Source organism: Ascidiella aspersa, chromosome 1 (assembly GCF_963924565.1).
Source record: "Ascidiella aspersa chromosome 1, kaAscAspe10.2, whole genome shotgun sequence".
Taxonomy (NCBI): Eukaryota; Metazoa; Chordata; class Ascidiacea; order Phlebobranchia; family Ascidiidae; genus Ascidiella; species Ascidiella aspersa.
In genome coordinates, this window is record NC_139447.1 from 15,253,191 (window position 1) to 15,276,618 (window position 23,428).

The 23,428-nt window shown below is 35.8% G+C and overlaps 3 protein-coding genes across 3 annotated transcripts; 1 reads left to right on the plus strand and 2 right to left on the minus strand.

The window, feature by feature from the left end:
- Positions 1-6,805: 6,805 nt before the first annotated feature.
- Positions 6,806-8,390, minus strand: LOC146167996 (leucine-rich repeat protein 1-like). The gene has a single exon (XM_083389172.1). The coding sequence runs from the start codon at positions 8,388-8,390 to the stop codon at positions 7,134-7,136; it is 1,257 nt and encodes a 418-aa protein (XP_083245298.1). The 3' UTR covers positions 6,806-7,133.
- Positions 8,391-14,653: 6,263 nt separating this feature from the next.
- On the plus strand, positions 14,654-19,132 carry LOC146167997 (E2F-associated phosphoprotein-like). The gene is made up of 7 exons (XM_083380371.1): positions 14,654-14,791; positions 15,862-15,950; positions 16,124-16,219; positions 16,456-16,518; positions 17,657-17,765; positions 17,843-17,956; positions 18,017-19,132. The coding sequence occupies exons 1-7, from the start codon at positions 14,709-14,711 to the stop codon at positions 18,285-18,287; spliced, it is 825 nt and encodes a 274-aa protein (XP_083236497.1). The 5' UTR covers positions 14,654-14,708; the 3' UTR covers positions 18,288-19,132.
- Positions 17,317-19,981, minus strand: LOC146167998 (putative proline--tRNA ligase, mitochondrial). The gene has a single exon (XM_083380370.1). It carries the CDS (start codon positions 19,651-19,653, stop codon positions 18,337-18,339), a length of 1,317 nt encoding a protein of 438 aa, XP_083236496.1. The 5' UTR covers positions 19,654-19,981; the 3' UTR covers positions 17,317-18,336.
- Positions 19,982-23,428: the final 3,447 nt, after the last annotated feature.

Genomic DNA, 23,428 nt, shown 5'->3' on the forward strand with positions numbered 1-23,428 from the left:
ATAAAGAAGGGGTAACGCAAACAACCTTCAACATATATCGTCCTAAAATTTGCACTACATAGCAATACAGGTCAGTCGTCAGTCGTCAGTCGTCAGGTAGGCCTAAACGGTAATTTAACATAATTCCAGAATCCAGAGTAAGTTCCACAGGCCTTTAAAAACAACAATCTAACCCACAGATTGACTGATTACGCCTAATAATACCACTGTTGTAGCATACTTTCACAAACTTCGTACAAGCAATGACTTTAACTTAATTTTTACGGTCAAAAAACTCGTAACCCGTTTGAAATAAAAATACTGTAAACTGCTGCACCAAACGCGATATTTTGCGAACTCTGTCTGAATTTGCCATTTAAACCTAGGAGTCTTAACCCTGAATGTTGCATTACAGGGCGCACAGTTTTTTCTACCTACAATGCAAAAATAATATAAGAAACCAAAAAGCAATGTTGTGTGTTACCGGTACCAAACGTAAAAAAACTGTTTGATTGACAAAGAAAACTGCTTTCTGTTAAAACTGCTGCAATAAACGGCTATTTATTAATGTAATTCTGTTGGTGCACAATGCCGAAAATTCATTGTATTAACTTCTTCATTGACCAGCGACGGGCGGGCATTTTACTAAAACAAAATTTTATTCAGCGTGCGCAGTGCCGAATAATCCTTGTGTCAGCTTCTTTATGATTCAAAAATCAAAAGAATTTCAAATTATCTATGGAGTTTGGCCTAATTTGATACATGTTTTCCAACAGTGAAAATAAGCCACGTTAATTTCCGGGGATATAACCATATTATTTTATGCTGACAAACTCAACACATTTAAACCTGGCAAAAAAGTTGATGCTGGTATTAGCGTTCAAACACAACATCAATGGGATAGTTTTCTGTCACTAGGGGTGCACGGACCGACTCAGATGAAGTCTCAAATTTTTACAATGGCGAAGGTGCTGAGTCTAGCAGCATTTGTTCGATAAATTCAGTTTACCCCTGTAATCACACGCACAACATTTTTTTAATGTTATTGCAAGACAAGCATGTGTTTATTGCTTTTTTCAAGTCATCAAACCGCCCTGGGAAGAAATGTTTGTAATTTGCGGTGTATTCCATTCTCCGAGTCGAAGACTAATATGTTATTTGTCGTAGTTCACGATTTTAGATTATCACACTTGAAACACCAATCACGATAAACTTGGTTTGTAGCTGTGGCATGTTTAGGTTAGTGGCTGTGGCACTGCAGGGTCTTCATAACGAAGATTTGCCGAGGAAAGGTAGATTCATTGACACCTTGTGTCATGGTGAGGTTTCTCTTACTGAACAAATTTATGTTTTTCGTGACCAGCCTTTACTGGGATGGCCGGCCATTGAAAGAAGAGGCTTTTCAACCGGACACCAAGGTAGTTCAAATCGTCATAATCACTAACGGGTGCAAGCGTGCGGTCCGGTGAAATGGCTATTTACCCGGCGTACAAAGTAATTTAAATCGATTTCCGAAAAAAATTGAAGTTATGCAAAACTGAGAAAAATTAAATCTAATACTACCACCACGCCACCCAAACGCTAACCCCAACCCTAACCCAAATCAATAAATATTTAATCACTTATTGGTACTAAGGGAGCGATCCGGTCAAATACCCACTTCCTTAATAGAATTGTATTACCGTCATGTTTAAGCGCGATCGACGCAACGCAGAGGTATCGCAATTTTCCCCCTTTGTTATTTACGGGGTTCAGTTAGTTAGGTGAGCAATATCGGACGAACCTCAACCGGATGCAAAACCATTTTGTTTGACCAGTCCTCGCAGTCGCAGGGTTCCTGTTTCGCTAGAAGATGAGGTCGAAGTTGAATTGGTGGAAATGCTCAAGACGGGATTTCTAAGATAACGGGACCTAACGCACTGGTGTTCAGGAATGGTTGTTGTTAGAAAAAATAATGGCAAGGTGCGTATATGTGTGGATTACACACATATTTGAATCAAATCGTATGTCGAGAAAATTATAGGTTGCCAACTGAGGATGCAACGCTAGCAAAACTGGCGCTGCGGTGTTCAACAAACTCGATACAAATTCGGCGTTTTGCAAATTCCTCTTTTTAAAGAGTCAAGATTATTAACCACTTTTATAGCCGATAGTGCAGTGTTTCTCAACCTTTTTGTTCTCGCGACCCCTTTTAAGTTTTCGATAACTTGTGCGACCCCCTAATTATAGTGTGTGATACTTAACCTGAGTAAATAAAAAAAAAATTAAAATTGGCAAAATTCAAATGGAGATAAAAAATTTAGACTAGGATTGTATTAAGATTTGGCTAAAATGCGCTATGCATACAACAAGCTAAAGTTACGGTTTGAGCCAGGGTTGCCAGATGCTTGGTTTAGGGTTAGGACATTGTTGGTGCGAAATTCACGCATTTTAGGTCAAATAATATGTACCTAGTGCGAGACTAAAGGGAATCAGTAGAGGTAAATGTTCTTGGTGGGCAGCCAAATTTCTCACAAATTTACAAAACGGTTAGTCGTTAACAGCAGTGCAATAATAAAGCTTTCTCTAAATTTTATTTCCTTTTGCCAAAACTGCAACACCAAAATTTTATTCTCGGAATTCTGTGGATGTTGTAGAAAAGGCTATGTAAAAAGTTATAATACCGCTGAAAAGTAGAAATAGTTTGCCTGTAACCTATTGTAAACCTAGCACGAGTTTTATTGTAAGTTGGCCTAAATTTCCATTCGAAAGTAGAGCGCCCTATAGTACACCTGACGCTTTTGTGCTGCACAGGAATTCTTGTAGAAATACGCATCAAAATCGCCCGAAGCGCGAAAAATTTTTGTCCTTACGTTTGTAAAGTGGGTATAAACTATTTTGAAGGCCTCGTGAGCCCATGGTTTTACTTCATCCAATGTTCCAAATAAATTCGGCAAAATTGTGACAGATAGCTTACTGTCCTAATGATTTACAAACCGTCGGACACAGCAGTTAAAATTAGAACAATTTGTCGTTTTTGGTTCGAATTTTAGGCCTTCTGGCAATCCTGGTTTGAGCGTCCATTCATTTTTATTAGACATCGTTTGACTGAAGATAGGCTGGATTCATTAATTAAAAGTGCAATTGTGACGTCATAAACGCGACAGGTTCACTGCAGCAAAGGCCATACAAAGACAAACGTTAGACTGGCGGTTGCCTTTGCTCCTTCTATATTGCTAAACTTTTAGTTCATATTGCCTAATTCTTATGATTATTTTTTTTTGAAATTCTACACGGCGACCCCCCAGACAACCCCTTGCGACCCCCAGGGTGAGAACCACTGCGATAGTGGGACTTCAACAGACCCGTTTGGAATTTGTTCCGCCCCTGAACACGACAAATGACTTCCACTCCCGGGGGTTTGGACGGAGTGCTGTGCAAAATGGATGCTGCGTTGGTGTTTGAAAGTTGCCAAGAAGAACATGATGAACGTCTTCTCAAAGTTTTACGAAGGTTAAGCAATTATGGGGTCACATATTAGACAAAATAGGAATTCTAAGTGACTCCGATAAATTAGGAGCCATAAGAGAAATGTCACTTCCGGCTAATACAAAAAATGTCTGAGAATTTCTTAGTATGACCACTGACCAGCACTCACTCTCAAAGTCCATTCCGCGATCGTCAAAGGCAGTTTTATTTTACCCATTCGCGTAACCTAGTTAAGGTGGGTACAGCAATCCACTGATAGGGATGTCATATAGTTTATCCACTAACTAAAAATGAATAAAAAATATTCAACCATATTTCCTATTCCACCGTTACAATTTACAGATTAGGGCATTGCATGTCAGTTTCAAATTTTCGTGCTGCTCATGCGCATGTCGGACTCGAGTCCCGTGTCCGACTCCAACAAAACAAACCGACTCCGTCAAGTCCCGAGTCCGACTTCACAGGCCTGGCAACAGGTATAACGAAACCACCTAGACCTGTTGACAAAATGGTGCTTTATATCCAAGTTTAAAATTGTTGTGAGCAAGAGAAGCTTTGGCGGTAAAGAGGACATGCGAAAAGTTTAGAGAATTTCTTATAGGCTTACGATTCTGCATTAAAACCGACCACAAACCGCTAATTAATCGGTTCATTTGGTAGGAAAAGTCTTAACGAATTGTCTCTGAAAATTCAGCGTTTCTGAATGAGATCAGCGTGGTTTTATCCTATGATTAGCCTACTTTAGGGTTTCTTGATTCGCCTACCACAGAGGACTGCTTATGAATGGAAATCGGTTTATGATACCAGAGGATCTCCGTGGTAGTGTACTTTCGAGCATCCACGAGGGTTAATCGTGCCAAATCAGCGGTTTGATCGCCGGGGTTAAACACCGATGTGGAATCTTTCGTGAGTAAGTGTCGGCCGTGACTTGTTTTACTTTAACAGTAAATATTACTTTGTTGTCGTAGATTACTTTTCCCCTTTTATTGAGATAGGTCTACTAAACAGACATTGGGTCGGACAACCTTAGGCTAATATTCATCCTAAATCCATTTTTGCAAGATATGGGATTTCAGAAGAGGTTATTTCCGACAATGGTCGTCAGTTCTCATCGATGACGTTCGCAAAGATCGCTGACCGCTTTGGATTTTATTTTGTTTTTTTTATTAATAAAATAAATAGCGAAAAAAGGAACAAGAAAAACAAATCAAAATAGTAAAGCTCTCAAGCAGCTAACGACCATTTACTTTTGTGTTGTGTCATATTTCCTCTTTTTAAAGCCAAATATCGCTCGGAAGTTCGCACAGAAGATAACATCATAAGAAAGCGTAACATAGTCGGGACAGATTCGGCATATTTGTATTGATAAATAACATATCGCGCGCATAAAAGGACACAATTCACAAATGTTTTGCACGGTTCATTTTTGTGCACTCCAAAGAGTAATTGCTCGCGGGAAAAAACACACGATATTCGAAGTTTAGTACTTAACCACGCACTCACGTTTTCCCAGAATAAACACGTAACAGGACACAAATAAAACAAGTGGTATAGGGTTTCCGTGGCCTTTTTGCAAAAAGTACATTGGTTATATTTGGTTTTACTAAACGAATAAAGGGAGTCATTTATAACAATTGCGCCCAAGTTAAACTTTATCTGAAAGCTTCTTAGTTTGTTTTCGATTGTTGAATTGTAGAGGTTGCGGTAATTTTTTTCCCATGGCAGACGTGCACTCCCGCAACTTAAGGTCCGGTGCCATTCTAATTCAGCTTTTGGAGGAAAGGGGATTGTTGTTTGTATTTTTTCGTAAAACTGATTTGGTGGAGTTATACTGCTGGATAAATACTTTTAATGTTTGGGTTCTATACGATCGGGACGTTGTTGCGCTACTCGAATCCCAGTCTTCTGGGAGACTCGATATTAATTCTATGAATTGGACAAAATCTGTGTTAGGAGTAAAGTTAAATTTATTTACCAATGCGTCATATTGTAGGTATTGGCCGTTTGTATTTAATAAATCCTGGTGAAAAATTATATTGGGATCTATAAGTGATGGTATGAAAAAAACATTTGAGTGGTACTTTACTTTTTTGTTTAGCCAAAGCGGACGGCTGTTTGACTTTGTATCTATGATTTCCAGGAGTTGTTTGCACACCGTTATTGCGCAACGCAATGTTCACATGGGGAGTATACGCCTTGTAATTGCATTGTTTGTTCCTATGTTACCATTAAGAAGCGCTTCCAATCTGTTACCTTGGATAAAGGGAGCTTCAATTTGTTTCCAATCCGCTTCCGCGTTTTCGTCGAGTAGTGTGTAGACCCATTTTGTATGTAGGGCTAACAAAAAGTTATCTATATTGATCATGCCTGTCCCCCCATTTGCAATACTCGCACTCAAAGTCTCTCTTTTCACCCTTTCAACACTGATTTTAAAGGTTAAAATTGGGATCATGAGCTAGAGGCTCTTAATAACTGCTGTTTTTCCGAGGAGCGAGAGACCCCTTGCGGACCAGATATTTGATACTATTTGAATTTTTTTCAGAAGTGGTGTGAAGTTTTTTTTCAATTAGATCGGCGTCGTTACACGGGCCAGTGGGATTTCAACGCTTAAGTATTTGATAGTGCCTGATGGCCATAGAAGACCACTTTGTTCCATGGGTTTGCAACTGTTTTTACGATTTGTCCCGATGAAAAACGCATTTCGATTATCCTAAAGACTTCTGTAAAATCCTGATCACTACCCGATAGAAATACTGTGGTGTCGTCAACAAATAGGGACACTTTAAATTCCTTGCCATTTATCGTGATGCCGTTGCAAAGGCCCTGTCTTAAAGCAGCGGCAAGGCATTCAATGCACAGAACAAACAAAGTTGGAGATAGAGGATCTCCCTGGCGTACGCCACGTTCAACGTTGAATGATTGTGATAGAAAGTTGTTATTGACAATTACGCACGACGGATTTTGATAAAAACATTCGATTAATTTAATAATCTTATGGCCGAACCCGAAAGCAGCTAAGGCTGCATATATGAAGTCCCATCCCGCTTTGGATTTCGAACACAAGGGTCGGAGTTGATCCTATAACGTCCCTTGTAATCATGTAGATTTAGATACAACGACTTTTAAACAAATTCTTATCACGCTATTGTCCGCATTTAGTTTTTGGTTCTGTTTACTGCTTAAAAAAGATTTTAGCAAAAGGTTTTAATACTATTTTATAACCTAGAGAAAGCAAATGTGACACTATTATGAAATTTGGAAAAAATCACAAGTTTTGAATATTCATTTATTTCGTCATGTAGTGGCAATAATAATTATTAATTAATTGTTGTTCTCCAGTGCAGTTATTCACATTGTTTCATAGTTTGCTTTTGCATATAATCGAGAAGATTTATGTACTTCTGCAAGTTTTTAAAAAAATGGTGCATTGAATATATCAGAAACCTTAATATGGTGCAAGCATTTTTTAAATATAAAATGCGAGCCTTCTGACGAAATTGCATTCTATTTAAGGACTACATTATATTTCGAATTTTTTCACAACATTAAGAAACCATTTAAAAATACATTTGCAAGGATTTAATATGAAAGGTATGCCTTTAAAGCGGACACAAATAATATATATCAAACATTGACAAGAAAACAGGCAGCAATAAATATAAATGATTATTACCAAGCATAAAAAACTAAACATACAAACCAGAACCAAGATATTTTTGTATGCATTTATTTGAACATAAAATGGCTTCAACCGGCAAACTTGTTAGGCCTGTAGAATCTAAACCAACAAGATGTTCACAAATCTGCCTAAGGTCAAATTGTAGCATTATGTATGCAAATGATTCAAAGCAATAGCTTTTACATGGGCATCTTTGACCATTGTTTAAATATCTGATCAATGTATATGGTACCACAGAATCGCTAGAGTATAAAATATTATTGGTTTTGACTACTTTGGCACTCATTTCCTGAAGAGATACAATTTTGCAAATATTCGATCGTTTATGATGATGCATGGCATTGGAGAATGGATTCATAAAAAGGTCTAGTTTTTCTAGAGACATGTTAATAAATGAAAATGGCAAGTAGGATAACAAGTTATTGGAGGCCGATAATCGTTTTAGTTTTTTCAATGTCCCTATGTCTTTCGGTAGTGAGTGGATCTTGTTATAACTTATTGAAAGATGCCACAGCTCTTGAAAACTACTGAAGTTTGGTGGTAATGTGGTGAGACTGTTGTGGTCAAGTTGTAGAGATCGCAAAGTTTGACTGAGCATCAATGTTTTATCACACAAATCTGATGGGAATTCAGTTATTTGGTTGTGTGACAAAATCAATTCAGCAAGAGTTTCCATGTTGGCTAACTCCTTTGGAATTGTTTTTATTTTGTTTGAACTTAAATCCAACACTCTTAAATGTTTTAATATAAACATTCTCGAGTCGATTTTGGACAGTCGACATTCTGACACTTTTAGTTTTTCCAATTTAGGTGGAAATGAAGAGGTAATTGGATAGTCATTTTTGGAGGTAATTGTTAACTTTGTCTTAGGTTTTTCTACATGAGTGGATTTTGCAGGTTCCATGGAGGATAAAACACTTTGGCCTGAAAGTTCCTTGCCAGCATGTGCCATGGCAATACAATTAAGAATACGTTTTAAATTATCTGGATCAGCCTTTTTAACACAAATATCAACGGCTGGATCCTTCATACGAATAGTAGCTTTACCACTGGAAACGAATTTTCCAAAAATGTTTTGGATGTTTTCCTTAACTTTATATTTAGTTCCATGTTTGTCTCGAGCAGTACAGTACATAAGGAAAACCAGATCGCCCGGCTTTCTGGCCAGAAACAATGTTGCTTGAGCTGCTTTTCCACAACCCCCTCTCATGCCTTGGGATGCAACACTGCGATTTAGAACTTCTACTTGACATTTTAACCTCATATTTATAATGATAAAAACTATGTGCTAAAATTTAACAAATTACATACCCACATTAAGCTACAAACAAGAACTTTTAGTTCGTTTTTTTTTTTTTTCTAAATTAAAATAAAAAACCTGAAAGTAGAAAGTTATTAGGTAACCTCTTTTGTCTTTCATTGTACATGAACATATATTTTTTTGTTCCTTACTACCGAAAGTTGAATGAAAACACACAAAATTTAGAGAAATAGTACCCAAACTTATACAGCCTATGATTGGTGCAAGATTGTTTTACAAGTATAGCTAACTGGCAAACAGTCAAAAACCAAAGTCTCAAGCACTGCCACACATGATTAGTAGAGAGATATATATTGCAAAGATCTTTATTTTTAAACTGACTAAACTTTTTGGATTTTCCTTTGTTTTAGCTTTAATTACAATTGTCACAATCAACAATTTTCTTGTTATTTGACTAACTTTTATTTAAAAATTAGTTTTTGCTATTGTTAACGTTTTGGCTCAAAAAAATATATACCGTATTTTTTAGACTATAAATGAAAATTTTGCCCAGGGTTTAAAACAGTGGTTCCCAACCTTTTATGGCTTGCGGCACCCTTACATGATTTTAATAAACCTGCATCCTAATGCAAATATTGTACGGTATCCACAACTACAAACGCTTGATGAAAACCGTGCAATCAGTTAACAAGTTATTTGTTATAAATTTGGACTATACTGTCTTTACCAATAAATCAACAAATCAAACTGAAATTTTGCATCGGTTGACAGTTCAGAGTTTGCTAATCTAAACAAAATTCACAAATCGTATTACATAATTCTATGGACCTGCTTCTTTCTCACTTACACACTTGCCTTTGCTTAAAACTTGGTATAAATTTTGCACACTAACAACATATATTTCTAGGGAAAATAATTAAATCAAAAAAAAAATAAATAAATAAAAAAAATAAAAACATCTCTAAAATACTGCTATAGGCTATAGCTTATAAAAAATGTCACTAATTAAAGTTGGTTTATTTCTCAAATGGAAACTCTTGAACTACTATTACAAATGTAATTCTAGCATTCCAGGCTATATTAATGTTTAGTACAAGCATTTCATAACCATCAAAATGATAAAACATTTAGCAATTTAAAAAATATTTAAAATGTTTTCACTTATTTTGTTTTACCTTTCCTTTAAAATTCAATATTCTTATTATTCTAGATCAGGGGTCGGCAACCCCTGGCACGCGAGATGATTTTTCGTGGCACGCCAATTGATTCAGCGCTCATGTTATTGTAGTGTTTACAAAGCACGGTGAAAAGTATAAATCATAAAACGCTTCATATGACTCTGAAAGATCAAGAAATTCCTTTCATAGTTGATTCTGGTGCTTCCGTAAACATAATCTATGAAAGAGCACTCAGAAAATTAAAAGATTGCAAAGTAAAGGATACTACAACAGTTATACATGCATATGGATCAAATAAACCATTGCCCATAGTGGGAGATATTTGCTGAAGTAAAAACACCAGCATACAAAATCAACACAAGATTATTTGTGGTAAAAGGTGGACATGGTTGTTTGCTGAGTTACAAAACATCAAAAAAGCTACACGTGTAGAAATTGCAAACCCCATACTAAAGGCTGCTGACAAAAATATCCTTGAAACATATGCTGACCGATTTGACGGAATTGGCAAACTAAAAGGATACAAAGCAAAGCTGCACATTGACAAAAGACAAAGTAAAAATGAACTCGAGTATCTTGAAAAGCATGACATTATTGAAAAGATCAAAGGTCCTACCCCATGGATTTCTCCAATAGTAACCCCACCAAAACCAAACAGTCCAGAAGAAGTTCGCATTTGTGTTGACATGAGACAAGCCAATAGAGCTATACACAGAGAAAGACACATCTGTCCGACACTCGATGATATGATTCGCAGTTTAAATGGAGCTACAGTATTCTCCAAGTTGGATCTAAACAAAGGATATCATCAAATTGAATTGGATGAAAACAGTAGGTACATCACAACTTTTTGTACACATGATGGCCTTTATAGATATAAACGGCTAAATTTTGGAGTTTGCTCAGCTGCTGAATTATTTCAGAAAATCATACAACAGCTGATAGAAGGCATACCAGGCGCATTAAATGTAAGCGATGACATTATTGTATTTGGCAAAACAAAAGCTGACCACGATAAGAGTCTCACTGCCGTACTTATATTGAGAGAGAAAAATCTTACATTAAACAAGAAAAAGTGTGAGTTTAACAAGTCTAAACTTGAATTCTTTGGATTTGTTGTGAGCAAAACAGGAATCTATGCTCAAGAAAAGAAAATCGAAGCTATAAAAGATGCTGAAACTCCCAAGTCAGTACAAGAAGTAGGAAGCTTACTTGGATTAGCAAATTATTGCTCAAGACTGATCAAAGATTATGCTACCATTACACAACCATTAACAGAACTCACTCATAAAAGTTCTTCATGGAAATGGAGTACAAAACATGAACAAGCATTAAAGAAACTGAAAGATAGTTTGACAAACAAATCTGTTATACGCTATTTTGATCAGCAAAAAGACACTGAACTGATAGTGGATGCAAGCCCAGTTGGATTAGGAGCTGTTCTTACCCAAAGAGATACAAACAAAAATCTTCATATTGTTGCTTATGCAAGCAAAGTGCTTACATTAGTTGAACAGAGATATTCACAAACAGAACGTGAAGCATTAGCAATTGTTTGGGGATGTGAACACTTTCATTAATACCTGTACGGAATACAAAAACCATTTACGCTTGTAACCGACCATAAGCCATTGGAACTTATTTTCAAAAACCCAGCATCAAAACCTCCAGCGAGAATTGAACGATGGAACTTAAGATTGCAAGCATACAATTTTAAAGTTGTATACCGTCCTGGCAAAGACAATCCAGCGGATTACATGTCGAGACATCCGATTATGCATCATTCAGTTGAAGAAACAAATGACACCGAGAAATATATAAATTTTATTGCAACATCAGCTATACCAACAGCATTAACAAAAGCTGAAATTCAACAATCCTCACAAAATGATGAATTACTTCAAAAAGTAATTTATTTGACAAAAAACAACAAATGGAAAACAAATCTAGATTTTTCAAACCTGAAACCTTTCTGGCTTATCAGAAATAAATTATCACTAACAGAAGATAATTTACTGTTAAAAGGCTCAAAAATTATTATTCCTAAGGAACTACAGAAAAAGGTAATAACATTAGCCCATGAAGGACATCAAGGAATTGTGAAAACCAAGAAACTGCTCAGAGAACATATTTGGTTTCCTGGAATTGACAATACAGTGGAAGCAGCAATAAAAGATTGTATTTAATGCCAAGCTGCTACAGTAACTAACAATTATGAACCACTGAAAATGTCTAAATTACCCAAAAGTCCATGGAAAGAACTCAGCTTAGATCTCTGCGGTCCATTTCTCACAGGAGAACATCTATTTGTATTAATAGATGACTACTCGAGACTTATGGAAAAGTAGATTACATCAATTTCTAAGAAATTACAGAGCTACACCACATTCTACTACACAAGCGAGCCCTGCTGAACTACTATTTGGAAGAAAAATCAAAATCACCTTTCCACAAATTGATGAGATGAAAGAAGATTCACAACTTCGACTTACAGATAAGCATGCAAAATCAAAAATGAAGAAATATGCTGACAGCAAAGCGCATGCAAAAGAATCACATTTTCAAATAGGTGATACAGTGTTGTTAAAAGAAAAAAAAGGAAGGCAAATTAATGCTTCCATATAATCCACAATCATTTAAAATCACACACATAAAAGGCACAACGGTCACAGTACAAAACACACACAAAACTGCAACAAGAAATTCATCATTCTTTAAGAAAATAAACAAAACATCACAACATGATGTACACACAGTTGTTGATCACCTGAATTTTCCAGATAACCATGATAACACAACACAATGTGAAGAGAATGGAGCAAATGATTGTATTGAAAATGACCCTGTTGTCGTTATCGTACTCGTAATCGTAGACCCCCTCAATATCTGAGAGATGGTACTTTTATGAGTTGTACTGTTCGTATTTCATATGCTTGTATATTGCAGTATTTCATTACCTATGCTGTAGAGTGCTATTCTTCACATTTCCTACTTCAAACATTCTTTTCTACTTTTATAAAAAGCCAGTGTACTAATGCCAAACAAACTGTGTTATCCTGCCAATTTTATTCAATTACCTCTTAGTATCTGTGCGTACTGAACAATGCCATTGTGTTACCCTAAAGTGAACTGCCATTTTGTATTATGTTAAACAACCGTGTAATTTAACATCTATAACTTAGGGAGGAATGTAGTGTTTACAAATTATACAGTATTACTTGATTTCTATGTAAACATTGTATCACGTGACTGTATTGACCACACCCAGTATTATTATGTATCACGTACTATTGATTCAGAAAAGCATGAGCAATAGCGAAAGCAATTAAGCAAACCACCTTGTGTTATGTCTAGTCTTTGACACAGAACTAGGCAGCGGAACACTATAGTTATATCACCTTACGAAAGTACAACCATTACATCACTACCACATTATTAACATTATTATTACATCACTAACACTAGCGTTAACTAAATGGTTGATCACATTTCCAGTTTGTGTCACGAATATGTGTCTTAACTGCTGTATTTAACATTATTTTTTGTGTGCGTTAAACTTGTGGTTTACGACTAACCGTTCGTAAACGTAACAATTGCCCCAAGTGGCGTGACATTCACCGGGTTAATGCAGGGCATTCTACATCAGTGGTTCTCAACCGCCGGTCCACGTCAACTTTACCTGTCTGTCAAATATATTACAATTTTATATCTTACTTGCAAAATTCAAGACGTTGAAGGCTGCTTCCTGCTTGTTCATTAAATTAAGAACTTCGCCAGTTCCGTAATTTACAGCATTGTGACGTAACATAGAGTTCATGGTCTACTTTGGACTTTATTGTACGTCACAATGCTGCAAGTGTTGTGTCAAACTGTTTGAAATTAGGCTACAGGTCGTTTAAGTCTTAAAGTTTAAGACCACTAGTACGTGAAAAACTTCAATCGTACCACGTAAAACACCTATGATATCAAAAATACTGCAGCAAATTGCTCATTACATTGGTTTCAGTTTAAGCATTGGTTTCACTTTAAGTTGCATACTTCTGTCATTACTACATTTTGGGTTGATTTTAATTTTTGAAGGTCCACCGGTCCGCAAAATTTATTTTGAAGTTTTACCGGTCCATATGCTAAAAAGGTTGAGAACCACTGTTCTACATTAAAAGCAAGCACGTGTGTTTTTGTGCGACTGAGAAACCAACAGAAAGCAAAACTTATAGCTAAAATTTGTAGGTATCGGCTGAAAAACATTGAAGTATATTCCAAAAAAGATAAGTAAATTAGATGTCAGATCAAAGATGCAGAGTCGGATTCTGGACTTAAATCCGGCGTGTGCGCATGCGCACGACAAAATTCTGAAGCTGATAAGGCAGAAACTGTAGCCTTGGTTGCCAGTGCAAAACTAAATATAGAAAAATGCTTGGCACGCGAGTTGTTGATATTTTGACAGTATTCATAAACTGGCACACTGAGTACAAAAGGTTGACGACCCCTGTTCCAGATAAAAGCAAACCGCAAAACATTTAATTCTGAACTTCAAAACCGCAAAAACTGGCCGACCCCTGCCCTGATAATGGTAATAAAACATAAACCACATAAAAAGATTTTTTGAACAGTTAGCGCGGAAAAGTTGTTATTGAATTTGAGGGCCGTCGGGCTGATTGGACAAAGCACGTACCGTGTACGAAGTTTCATCCCATGAATGAAACTTTTTAAAGAATGTAAATATATTACAAAAACAAGTTTAGGAGGTTTTAGTAAATTATGTACCTTATTATATATATATATATATATACCATTAGAAACAAAGTGTAAAGAGGTGGACATTTATTCATTTTAAGAGTTACTCCTAAGGACTCCTAAACTGTAAGGAACAGTACTGTAATCTAGCAGCGCAGGAGAATATTAGACCCGCAACAGAAAGTTTACTGTCTTATTTTAGCTAACAAATCTTCAGGCCAACAGAGCGAATTGGGTTTTGGTTGGCGTTTAGGTTACGTTAGTATTAAATACAATTTTTTAATAAATAAATTTTGTTGTCCGGCAGAGTGCGGTATGGAGTAACAAAAAATCGTACATAATACCTAGAATAAAAAAAATCAGGGTTGCCAGTTAAGACATATACATATTTTACCATTAGATAATAATGTCTAGAGTTCCAAATCACATTGATGGATACAGCTACTACATATCAAATGACAGTGATGATGACAATAAGTGGCTTTCCAGGTTAGTTTGCAATCACTGTGTGTCTGTCTAATGACTGCAAATATATACGGCGCTCTTTCACTATTGTACGTAAAATTTAATAAAAAAAAAACTTTCTTCAAATGCCGCATACCACAACGCATCGTTTGGGTTAGCGTTTGGTTGAGGGTGGGTCAAGTTATTATTAATAATAAACATAATATTACTTGACCCACCCTCACCCAAACGCTAACCCTAACCCAAACTATATGCGTTGTGGTATGCGGTATTATTTTGTTTTTTGCATAACTTTTCAAGTACATAAGTGAAAGAGCGCCATATATACTGGCATCCCATTCCAAATTGCCCATTGGGCTGCATTGACAAGGTCTTTTGATCACTTAGGAAAATTTTACCTATCCTTCCACATTTGGACAAAGCATATACATCAAAAAGTTTGGCGCTGGTCTAGAATCCTACCACAGTTCTAAAATCAACGCACAAAACTTGAGTTAGGGTGCGGGTTAGCGTTTGGGTGTGGGTGGGTCAAGTATTATTATATTCTTTATTTAATATACTACTTGACCCACCTTAACCCAAACGCTAACCTAACCCAAATGGTGTTTCGTTGTGGTAGGATTCTAGACCAGCGCCAAAAGTTTTGTAGGTAACTCAATAAAGATTAAATCAATTTCAAGTGCTCTGTAAGGGCCTTATCTATTAATTATATATTAAAAAAAAACACATTTACTATATTAAAAAAAAATAGTATGCAGCTTTAAATTTTTCTGATAAAATTTATGCAGCCGCTAACCTATTAAACCCTTATGTTTTCTACCATTGCATAAAATATGTACATGTGTAGAGTATTGTAACCTGATTACAATAAACTTTGTTTTGTCAAAATTGGTTAAAGGGTTGAAAAGGTATGTCATTTTCAAATTTTAGGTATTTTTTGCTAGGTAAACCGTGAAATCTGATGATTTTTGGAAAGTTACCGGATAAAACGCCAATGTGAATCATTAAAACTAGTCTAAAGGCATACATAAACAACTACAATTTCTGTTACATGACAAACAAATATGTGAAGTAATAGTTTTTTGTTTTAATAGTTCAGATGATGAGACTGAACCAAACCATGTGAATACATTTTTGCATGGCACAACTAAACAGCAGCATAAGGTTTTACAAAGAATTACAGGTAGGTAATATTGTTTTATAATGTGATATGATTGTGAAAGGCTGTTTTTAAATGTATTTATAAACTTACAGTTTTAAAAAGCACTAAACAAATACAAATATAAAGTTATATTTTAATAAATTTCAAGATATATTTATTATTACTTCATACATAAACTAAGTTTGTTGATTTAGGGGAAAATGTTTCCTCATCAGAAGATGAATTTGAAAAGGACATGAAAAATGAATTAGATAAAAAAATGACCAAACTAGAAAAATCATGGCTTCCAGGTGAATTCACAGTCGGAAATTTAAAATAGACTTATATTGAGTTATCATCATTTATAAAAAAATAATACAATTGAATAGTGTACTGCCAAAAAATAAAATAAAAAATTAAGTTTATATTTAGCCCCAATAAGTTTGACTATTTTAACATTTTTAAAGGAATTTGTTAATGACCATGTTTAGGTTTGTCCAATTACACATTTGTGTTCTAAAGATATTTTTAACAGTATGCATTTCAGGTATCCAATCAAGAAAATGCACCACTGCAGAGGCTAATATTAATAAACCTGTTAAAGATGTTGGTAAGTGATTTTGTCAGCCTGATCAGGATTATTGTGAAAGCGGACCAGGCTAGAAAAAACTCTTGTGTATTATATATGGGTGCCGTTATTACAGAATACACATTGTGTACATGTATGTTTCAGTTGCTGCAAATATGGGCTGTTGATCACCTTGAAATTGTAGAATGTGGGTACAGGACACAGCAGCCAATAATGCTATGGTTATGTAGCTTTGTTGGTAGAGCAACAATCCCGGTATGACCGGAGGTCATGAGTTCGAACCTCACCACAGGCTAGTTGTTTTTCTGGCCTTGATTGCACTATAATCCTGATCAGGTTGACTGATTTATTTAAGCCTTTCCATTAGTACTAGGAATTGGTAGGCCCATTAGCAAATAAAGCAACATAGCCATTGTATTGAACAACTAAATACTCCTGGGCAGGGTTTTTTTTAAGGTTTGGTTTGGGTGACCGCTAAGTAGTTTTAAGAGACCGCAAGTGTTTCATTTAAATACCAAAAAGTTGCAAGTCAAAAATTTGGGAAACCACTGGACAAAACACCTTAAAAAAAGCACTGCTCCTGGGTATTATTTGTCCTTTTGAAATTCCAATGAAACCATGTTCCTTATCAACATAATGTTTAAAAGTGAATGTCAAAGCTAAATAGGTCCAGTAAGTTAACATCATCTCAATAAAGCAGGTTCGATATGCACATATAAATATCCTGAATAGCGCATTACCGTCAAAGCTAGACCAAAACTCAACATTTTTAGTGAAAAAGGAATTCTTGATTTAGTATGAATTGTGTCTGTCCTTTTTTAGTTTTGTACATGACATGAGCTCCTCTTTTATTGCAAAATTTAGCGATGACCCAGGTGCAAGGTGCGAACAATAGACAACCAGAATGTAGCATTTTGTATTTGATTTGGGTTTTCCATTAGCTTAGGATTCTTGACCCAAATACATTAAAACACCTCTTTGAACAGTGAGTTCATCCCTGACAAACGATAATATAAGCATTTAGAAAAACAGGGGGTATGAAGTGACCCCCCTGGATACACCACTGCTCAACCTATTTGGCTTTGACACTCAATTTCAAGCTGCATTACACATCCATGCGTAGCATATCTTAATGTTAATGCTTAATAAACTCTCACAGATACAGATGTTGAACAAGACAAAATTCAAGAAATGTCTAACGAAGAACTATTTTACGATCCAAAGGCTGATGATGATGACCAGGAATGGGCTGACAAACAAAAAAAAAGGTATTTGTGTCTGATTAAATCCTTTATTTCTTAGTCTCTGCCTACAAAAAAAAAGAAACTAATTAAGTATGCTTCAGAAAGGTGGAATGCATAACATCGGGGTCACCAAATAATGTAACATCTTCACGTGGAAGTGATGCTGTACTGAGTTGCCCCGCTTGCATGGTCACACTATGTATGAACTGTCAAAGGTATATCTCTTTTTGCCTTGGCCTTTTAAATGTTGGCCTCTAATTATTTTTTCATTGCAGGCATGAGAAGTACAACAATCAGTTCCGTGCGATGTTTGTTATGAACTGCAAGGTCGAAAACACTGAAGTTCTAAAATATAAGGAAACAAGAAAAAGAACATTTAAAAGGCACAAAAACAGAGACACTACCCATACTGAAAGTGAAAAACAAACCAGCAGTCTAGAAGACATTTATCATCCTGTCAAATGCAGTTCATGTGAAACTGAAGTGGCAATGTATGACTCTGATGATGTTTATCATTTTTTTAACGTTTTAGTTGGACATGCCTAGAATTTTTGATTAAAATAAAAAAAACATATCTAAAAAAAAAATTGCCTGTTTAGATGCATTTAATTGCATTAACAACTGTATGTTCTACATCTTTAATCGGAACCATCTGTACAGAATGTTCTCCAGTTTGAAGTACCAGTTCCATTTTAGGATTTTCGACATCCATGATGCTTTTGCCGAGAATTAAAACTACGGGATAACCCATCAATTTAGCATGGTTGAGTTTCCAACCTATGGTTCTGCTGCTTCTGTCATCGAATATTATGTCATTTTGTAGTTCAGGATGCTTAATCATTTTGCTAAACAGTGATTCAATCAAAGAATTACTAACATCATATTCCTTGCTGCCTGTTTTAGGCAGTATAACACAAACTTTGTAGGGAGCTAAAGATATTGGCCAACCCATTTGTTTGTCACTGGACAAGACTTCAACAGAGGCAGCCAAAATCCGTGTAATTCCTAGTCCAAAACATCCCATTTTTAAAGTTTGTAAAGGCATTCCATCTTGAGCGTACTGCAAATTAAAATAGTCAGAATAGAGTGATCCCAAATAGAATGTGTGACCCACTTCAATTCCTCTACAGTGTTTTAATCCTTTAGAAGCAATGTTATTGTCTATCAGGTATTCTTCACTAAATACTTCTCCAGTAGTTTCATTTATAGCGATTCTATCCTCTCCAATTTCTGACAAAATATGATATTCATGAGAAAAATCCCCACCAATTGATCCAGATCGGGCCTTTGCTTTTACAACATGTATTCCTAAGGATGCAAAAAGTTCAGAGTACATGTCAGTGACCTGGTTGTATGTATTTAATGCAGTGTGTTTGTCCACATCGAAAGTGTACAAGTCATTCATGATAAACTCCCGGCAGCGTAGCAGGCCATGGTGGGGTCTTGGTTCATTACGAAACTTGTGCGACGTTTGGTAGATTCTCATAGGACAATGCGTATGTGACAACTGCTTTGTGTAGTTCATCATAACACTACAAACTGCTTCTTCGTGGGTTGGACATAAACAGTGTTCTACTCCACCAATTTTGGTTTTTATAAGTTCATTACCAAAACTATCCCATCTTCCAGATGTCTGCCATAGCTGCTTGGTTCCCAAGTTGGATAGCATCACCTTTTGACAATTCAGTTGTTGCATCTTTTTATCAATAATGTTGGTGAGTTTTTCCAATGATCTCACAAGCATTGGCATTAAATGAAACAGCCCATTGCCTGATGGAGCAATTAAGCCACTTTGTAGCATAAGATTTAAACTTTTACAAGGTGATGTTCTGCTCTTGGCAATGATATTCTCTTGCATATGAACTCCGCCAATGAAAAATGGATTACAGTTTGACATAAGCAAACGTTTCATTTTACAGATATTTTTAAATAGCTTAAATCAATTTATGATTCTCTAAGGTAAACCATACACTTAGTTTTGGTAATTGGTAACGATCAACTTCATACATCACAATTGCCCACCAATCAATACTTATTGTATGTTTCCAAAAAATCCATCATTTTAAATTATTTTTGTAATGACAAAAACCAAGGGCTCTTATATATTGTCCGATGTCTGATCAACACAATCGATGCAGGAAAATATTGCAACATATTACTGTTTTTAGGAAGTTTTCCCAAGCTAGGGCTCTCAGTAAAGACAAAAACTAAAAATGAAACGTTTATTTTGTTAACTGTTGTGGTCATTGCATTATGGTATCCATTAGGATTGTTTAGATTTTGACATTTATGTTGAAGTTTAGGTTTCCAAAGTTTAACTCTTGGTCTGGACATCAAAAAAATTGGTACAAGATTCTGTTATGCCCTAAGGCAGTGGTTCTGAAACGAGGCGCTGCGGTACTCTAGGGCAGTGCTCTTCAACTGGTGTGCATGGTCCACTAAAATATGCCTGGAGTGCACCAGTACAAAAAGGTATACAAGGGTGCATCACACATTTTTAATGAACCTTTAATGTTACTTCTATGAAACAATGGTGCCGTAGTTGTTCTGAACTAACTTTCTAAGACATGTAGCCTTTTTATTTTGCCTGACTGTCGAAGTTGTATTCCTGTTTTTTGTGTAAAGTTTGAATGTTGTTTGATGACTTTTTTTTAGGTCAAGGTTCAATTTGTAGTAAAAACTTCAAGGTTTCCATACTTTCCACAGTGGATAACTATTTTTTGAACATGTTTTACAACCTAGAACAAAACTTATGAAGCTTAATACAACTTTGTAGTCAATTTTTTTCGCTCCTCACAAACTGAAAGCCCCTGCTAATTATACTTAATGCGTATAACAAAAAGTAGGAGGCCGAACTAACCAAATATTCTGTCTTGGTGGACAACAAAACGATTTCTTTGTTAAGGTGTCAAAGATCCACTGTGGAAAGTATGGCAAGTGCACCCTCGAGTTTTTTTCAACCTTTTAAAAGTGTACCCGGAAAAACATCCGAACTGCACCCGAAACCTGAGGTGCACTTTTTTTTATCTTTGTTGCACCCGGTCACCCAGATTGTTTCGGCCATTCACCTGCGAGATCTCGTCGAAATTTGCCATACTTTTCAGCAGTATCAAAGATGCTATTAACTTTTTCCAGACAAGTCTGGTAGCAGTTGGGTAATAAATCACTTAAAAAAATTGAGGGATTATGTTTAGTTGCTGGATATTTGGCAAAATTAAAAAGATCTTTTCTTAAAGTAAACGTTATTAGTTTTTTTGATTTTTTCTTACTTGTTTATTATGACTGTTTTTTGTTGATGTATAACACAACAACATTTTTCAAAACCATTTAAAATAGTTTTATTACAGTAGAGTCAAATTTCGCATGTTATTAGGGCGCTGGTCTAGAATCCTACCACAACGAAACACCATTTGGGTTAGGGTACAGGTTAGCGTTTGAGTTAAGGTGGGTCAAGTATTATTATTAAATTAGGAATATAATATTACTTGACCCACCCACACCCAAACGCTAACCCGCATCCTAACTCAAATTTTGTGCGTTGATTTTAGAACTGTGGTAGGATTCTAGACCAGCGCCGTTATTAGTTATTACATTTACAAATCTTTTAACCCAACCCTAGTTTATGGCTTGCCTTGAATATTCATACCTGGAAAAATTACATTTTCGACAGCCCCAGTTGATATCAGTCTTTGCCATATTAAGACTAATTATCTATCGTCCATGCATATAAAGAATAAAGTCTATATGATTTCTATAGACTTGGATAAAGAAGTGAATATTTACTAATGATTTAGGGGAGTTACCGGTTTAGCTACAACCAAAGTTCATAGAAATTATTATAGATACTTTGGCTACAACTATAGGACTATATTGGAAAAATAAATTTTGTACAAGGTATACTTGGGATTTAAGTGTTGAATCATGTAATCAAAACCTACGGTGTTTTTTGTACAGTCAAAATCCCAAAACTCCCTCGGTAGTTATTTTTTTTAATTGGTTGCAAAAGGAAAAACGCAATTTTGAATATTGATTTGTTTGGTGCGTATGAAACATGCAAAATGCAAGGATCTCATGTTAGCGATTCTAGGATCGATCCTAGCCATTATTGCGGACCAAGCGAATGGACCCTAGCAGTTCTAATAATTTTTTTTCTGTTTTTTATAAATAAAATGGCCAAAAAATCATAAGGAAAATAAATTATAATAGGAGAGCTCTCATGCAGCCAAACACCATTTACTTTTTCGTATCGCCATACTTCTTTTTAGCCGAACTGGCTCGAAAATTCGCATCGCCAAAAAGCGTAGTATAGTCGGGGCACTTTCGGCATTTTTACATTCATAAATTACATACCTCGCACAATTCACAAATGTTTTTCACGGTTTATATTTGTGCACACCGAAAAGTTATTGCTCGGGGAAAAAAATACACGGTATTCGTAGTTTCATACTTAACTACGCACTCACATTTTCCCAGTATAAACACGTCACAGGACACAAATAAAACAGATGATATACGGTTTCCATACCTTTTTGCAGAAAGTACATTAGGTTGATTCTATTTCACCAAACGAATAAAGGGAGTCACTTGCTACAATGGCACCCAAGGTAAACTTGGAAGCTTCTTATAGTTTGTTTTCGAGTGTTGAATTGTACAGTTTACGACAGATGCTTTTCTATGGCAGACGTGCACTCCCGCCACCTAAGGTCCGGTGCCATTCTTATTGAGCTCTAGGTGGAAAGAGGATTATTGTTTGTATTTTTCGTAAACCGTTTTGGTAGAGTTGAACTGGTGAATAAATACTTGTTTCGGTTCTACACGATCGTGACGTAGTTGTGCTACCCGAATCCCATTTTCTTTTTTTGGAGACTCGATATTAATTTAATGAATTTGACAAAATGTATGTTGTTTGACGGAAAGCTTAATTTATTTGCCAATGCGTCATATTGTAGTTAGGCTACCCGCTGTTTATATTCAAATTATGTTAGTGTCCATAAGTGATGGCATGAAAAAATCTACATTGTTTTTTTTTTGTTTTTTTTATTATTAATAAAATAAATAGCGAAAAATAACGGACAAGAAAAACAAATCAAAACAGTAAAGCTCTCAAACAGCTAACGACCATTTAATTTTGTGTATCGTCATACTTCCTCTTTTTAAAGCCGAATATCGCTCGGAAGTTCACACAGAAGATAGCAACAGTAAAAAGCGTAACATAGTCGGGACAGTGTCGGCATATTTACATTGATAAATAACATATCGCGCGCATAAAAGGACACAATTAACAAATGTTTTGCACGGTTCGTTTTTATGCACTCCAAAAAGTAATTGATCGCGGGAAAAAATACACGATATTCGTAGTTTAGTACTTAACCAATCACTCACGTTTTCCCAGTATAGACACGTATAACAGGACACAAATAAAACAAGTGGTACTGGGTTTCCGTGGCCTTTTTGCAAAAAGTACATTGGTTAGATTCGGTTTTACCAAACGAATAAAGGGAGTCATTTGTAACAATTGCGCCCAAGTTAAACTTTATCTGAAAGCTTCTTAGTTTGTTTTCGATTGTTGAATTGTAGAGGTTGCGGTAAATTTTCTCCCATGGCAAACGTGCACCCCCGCAATTTAAGGTCCAGTGCCATTTTAATTGAGATTTTGGAGGAAAGAGAATTGTTGTTTGTATTTTTTC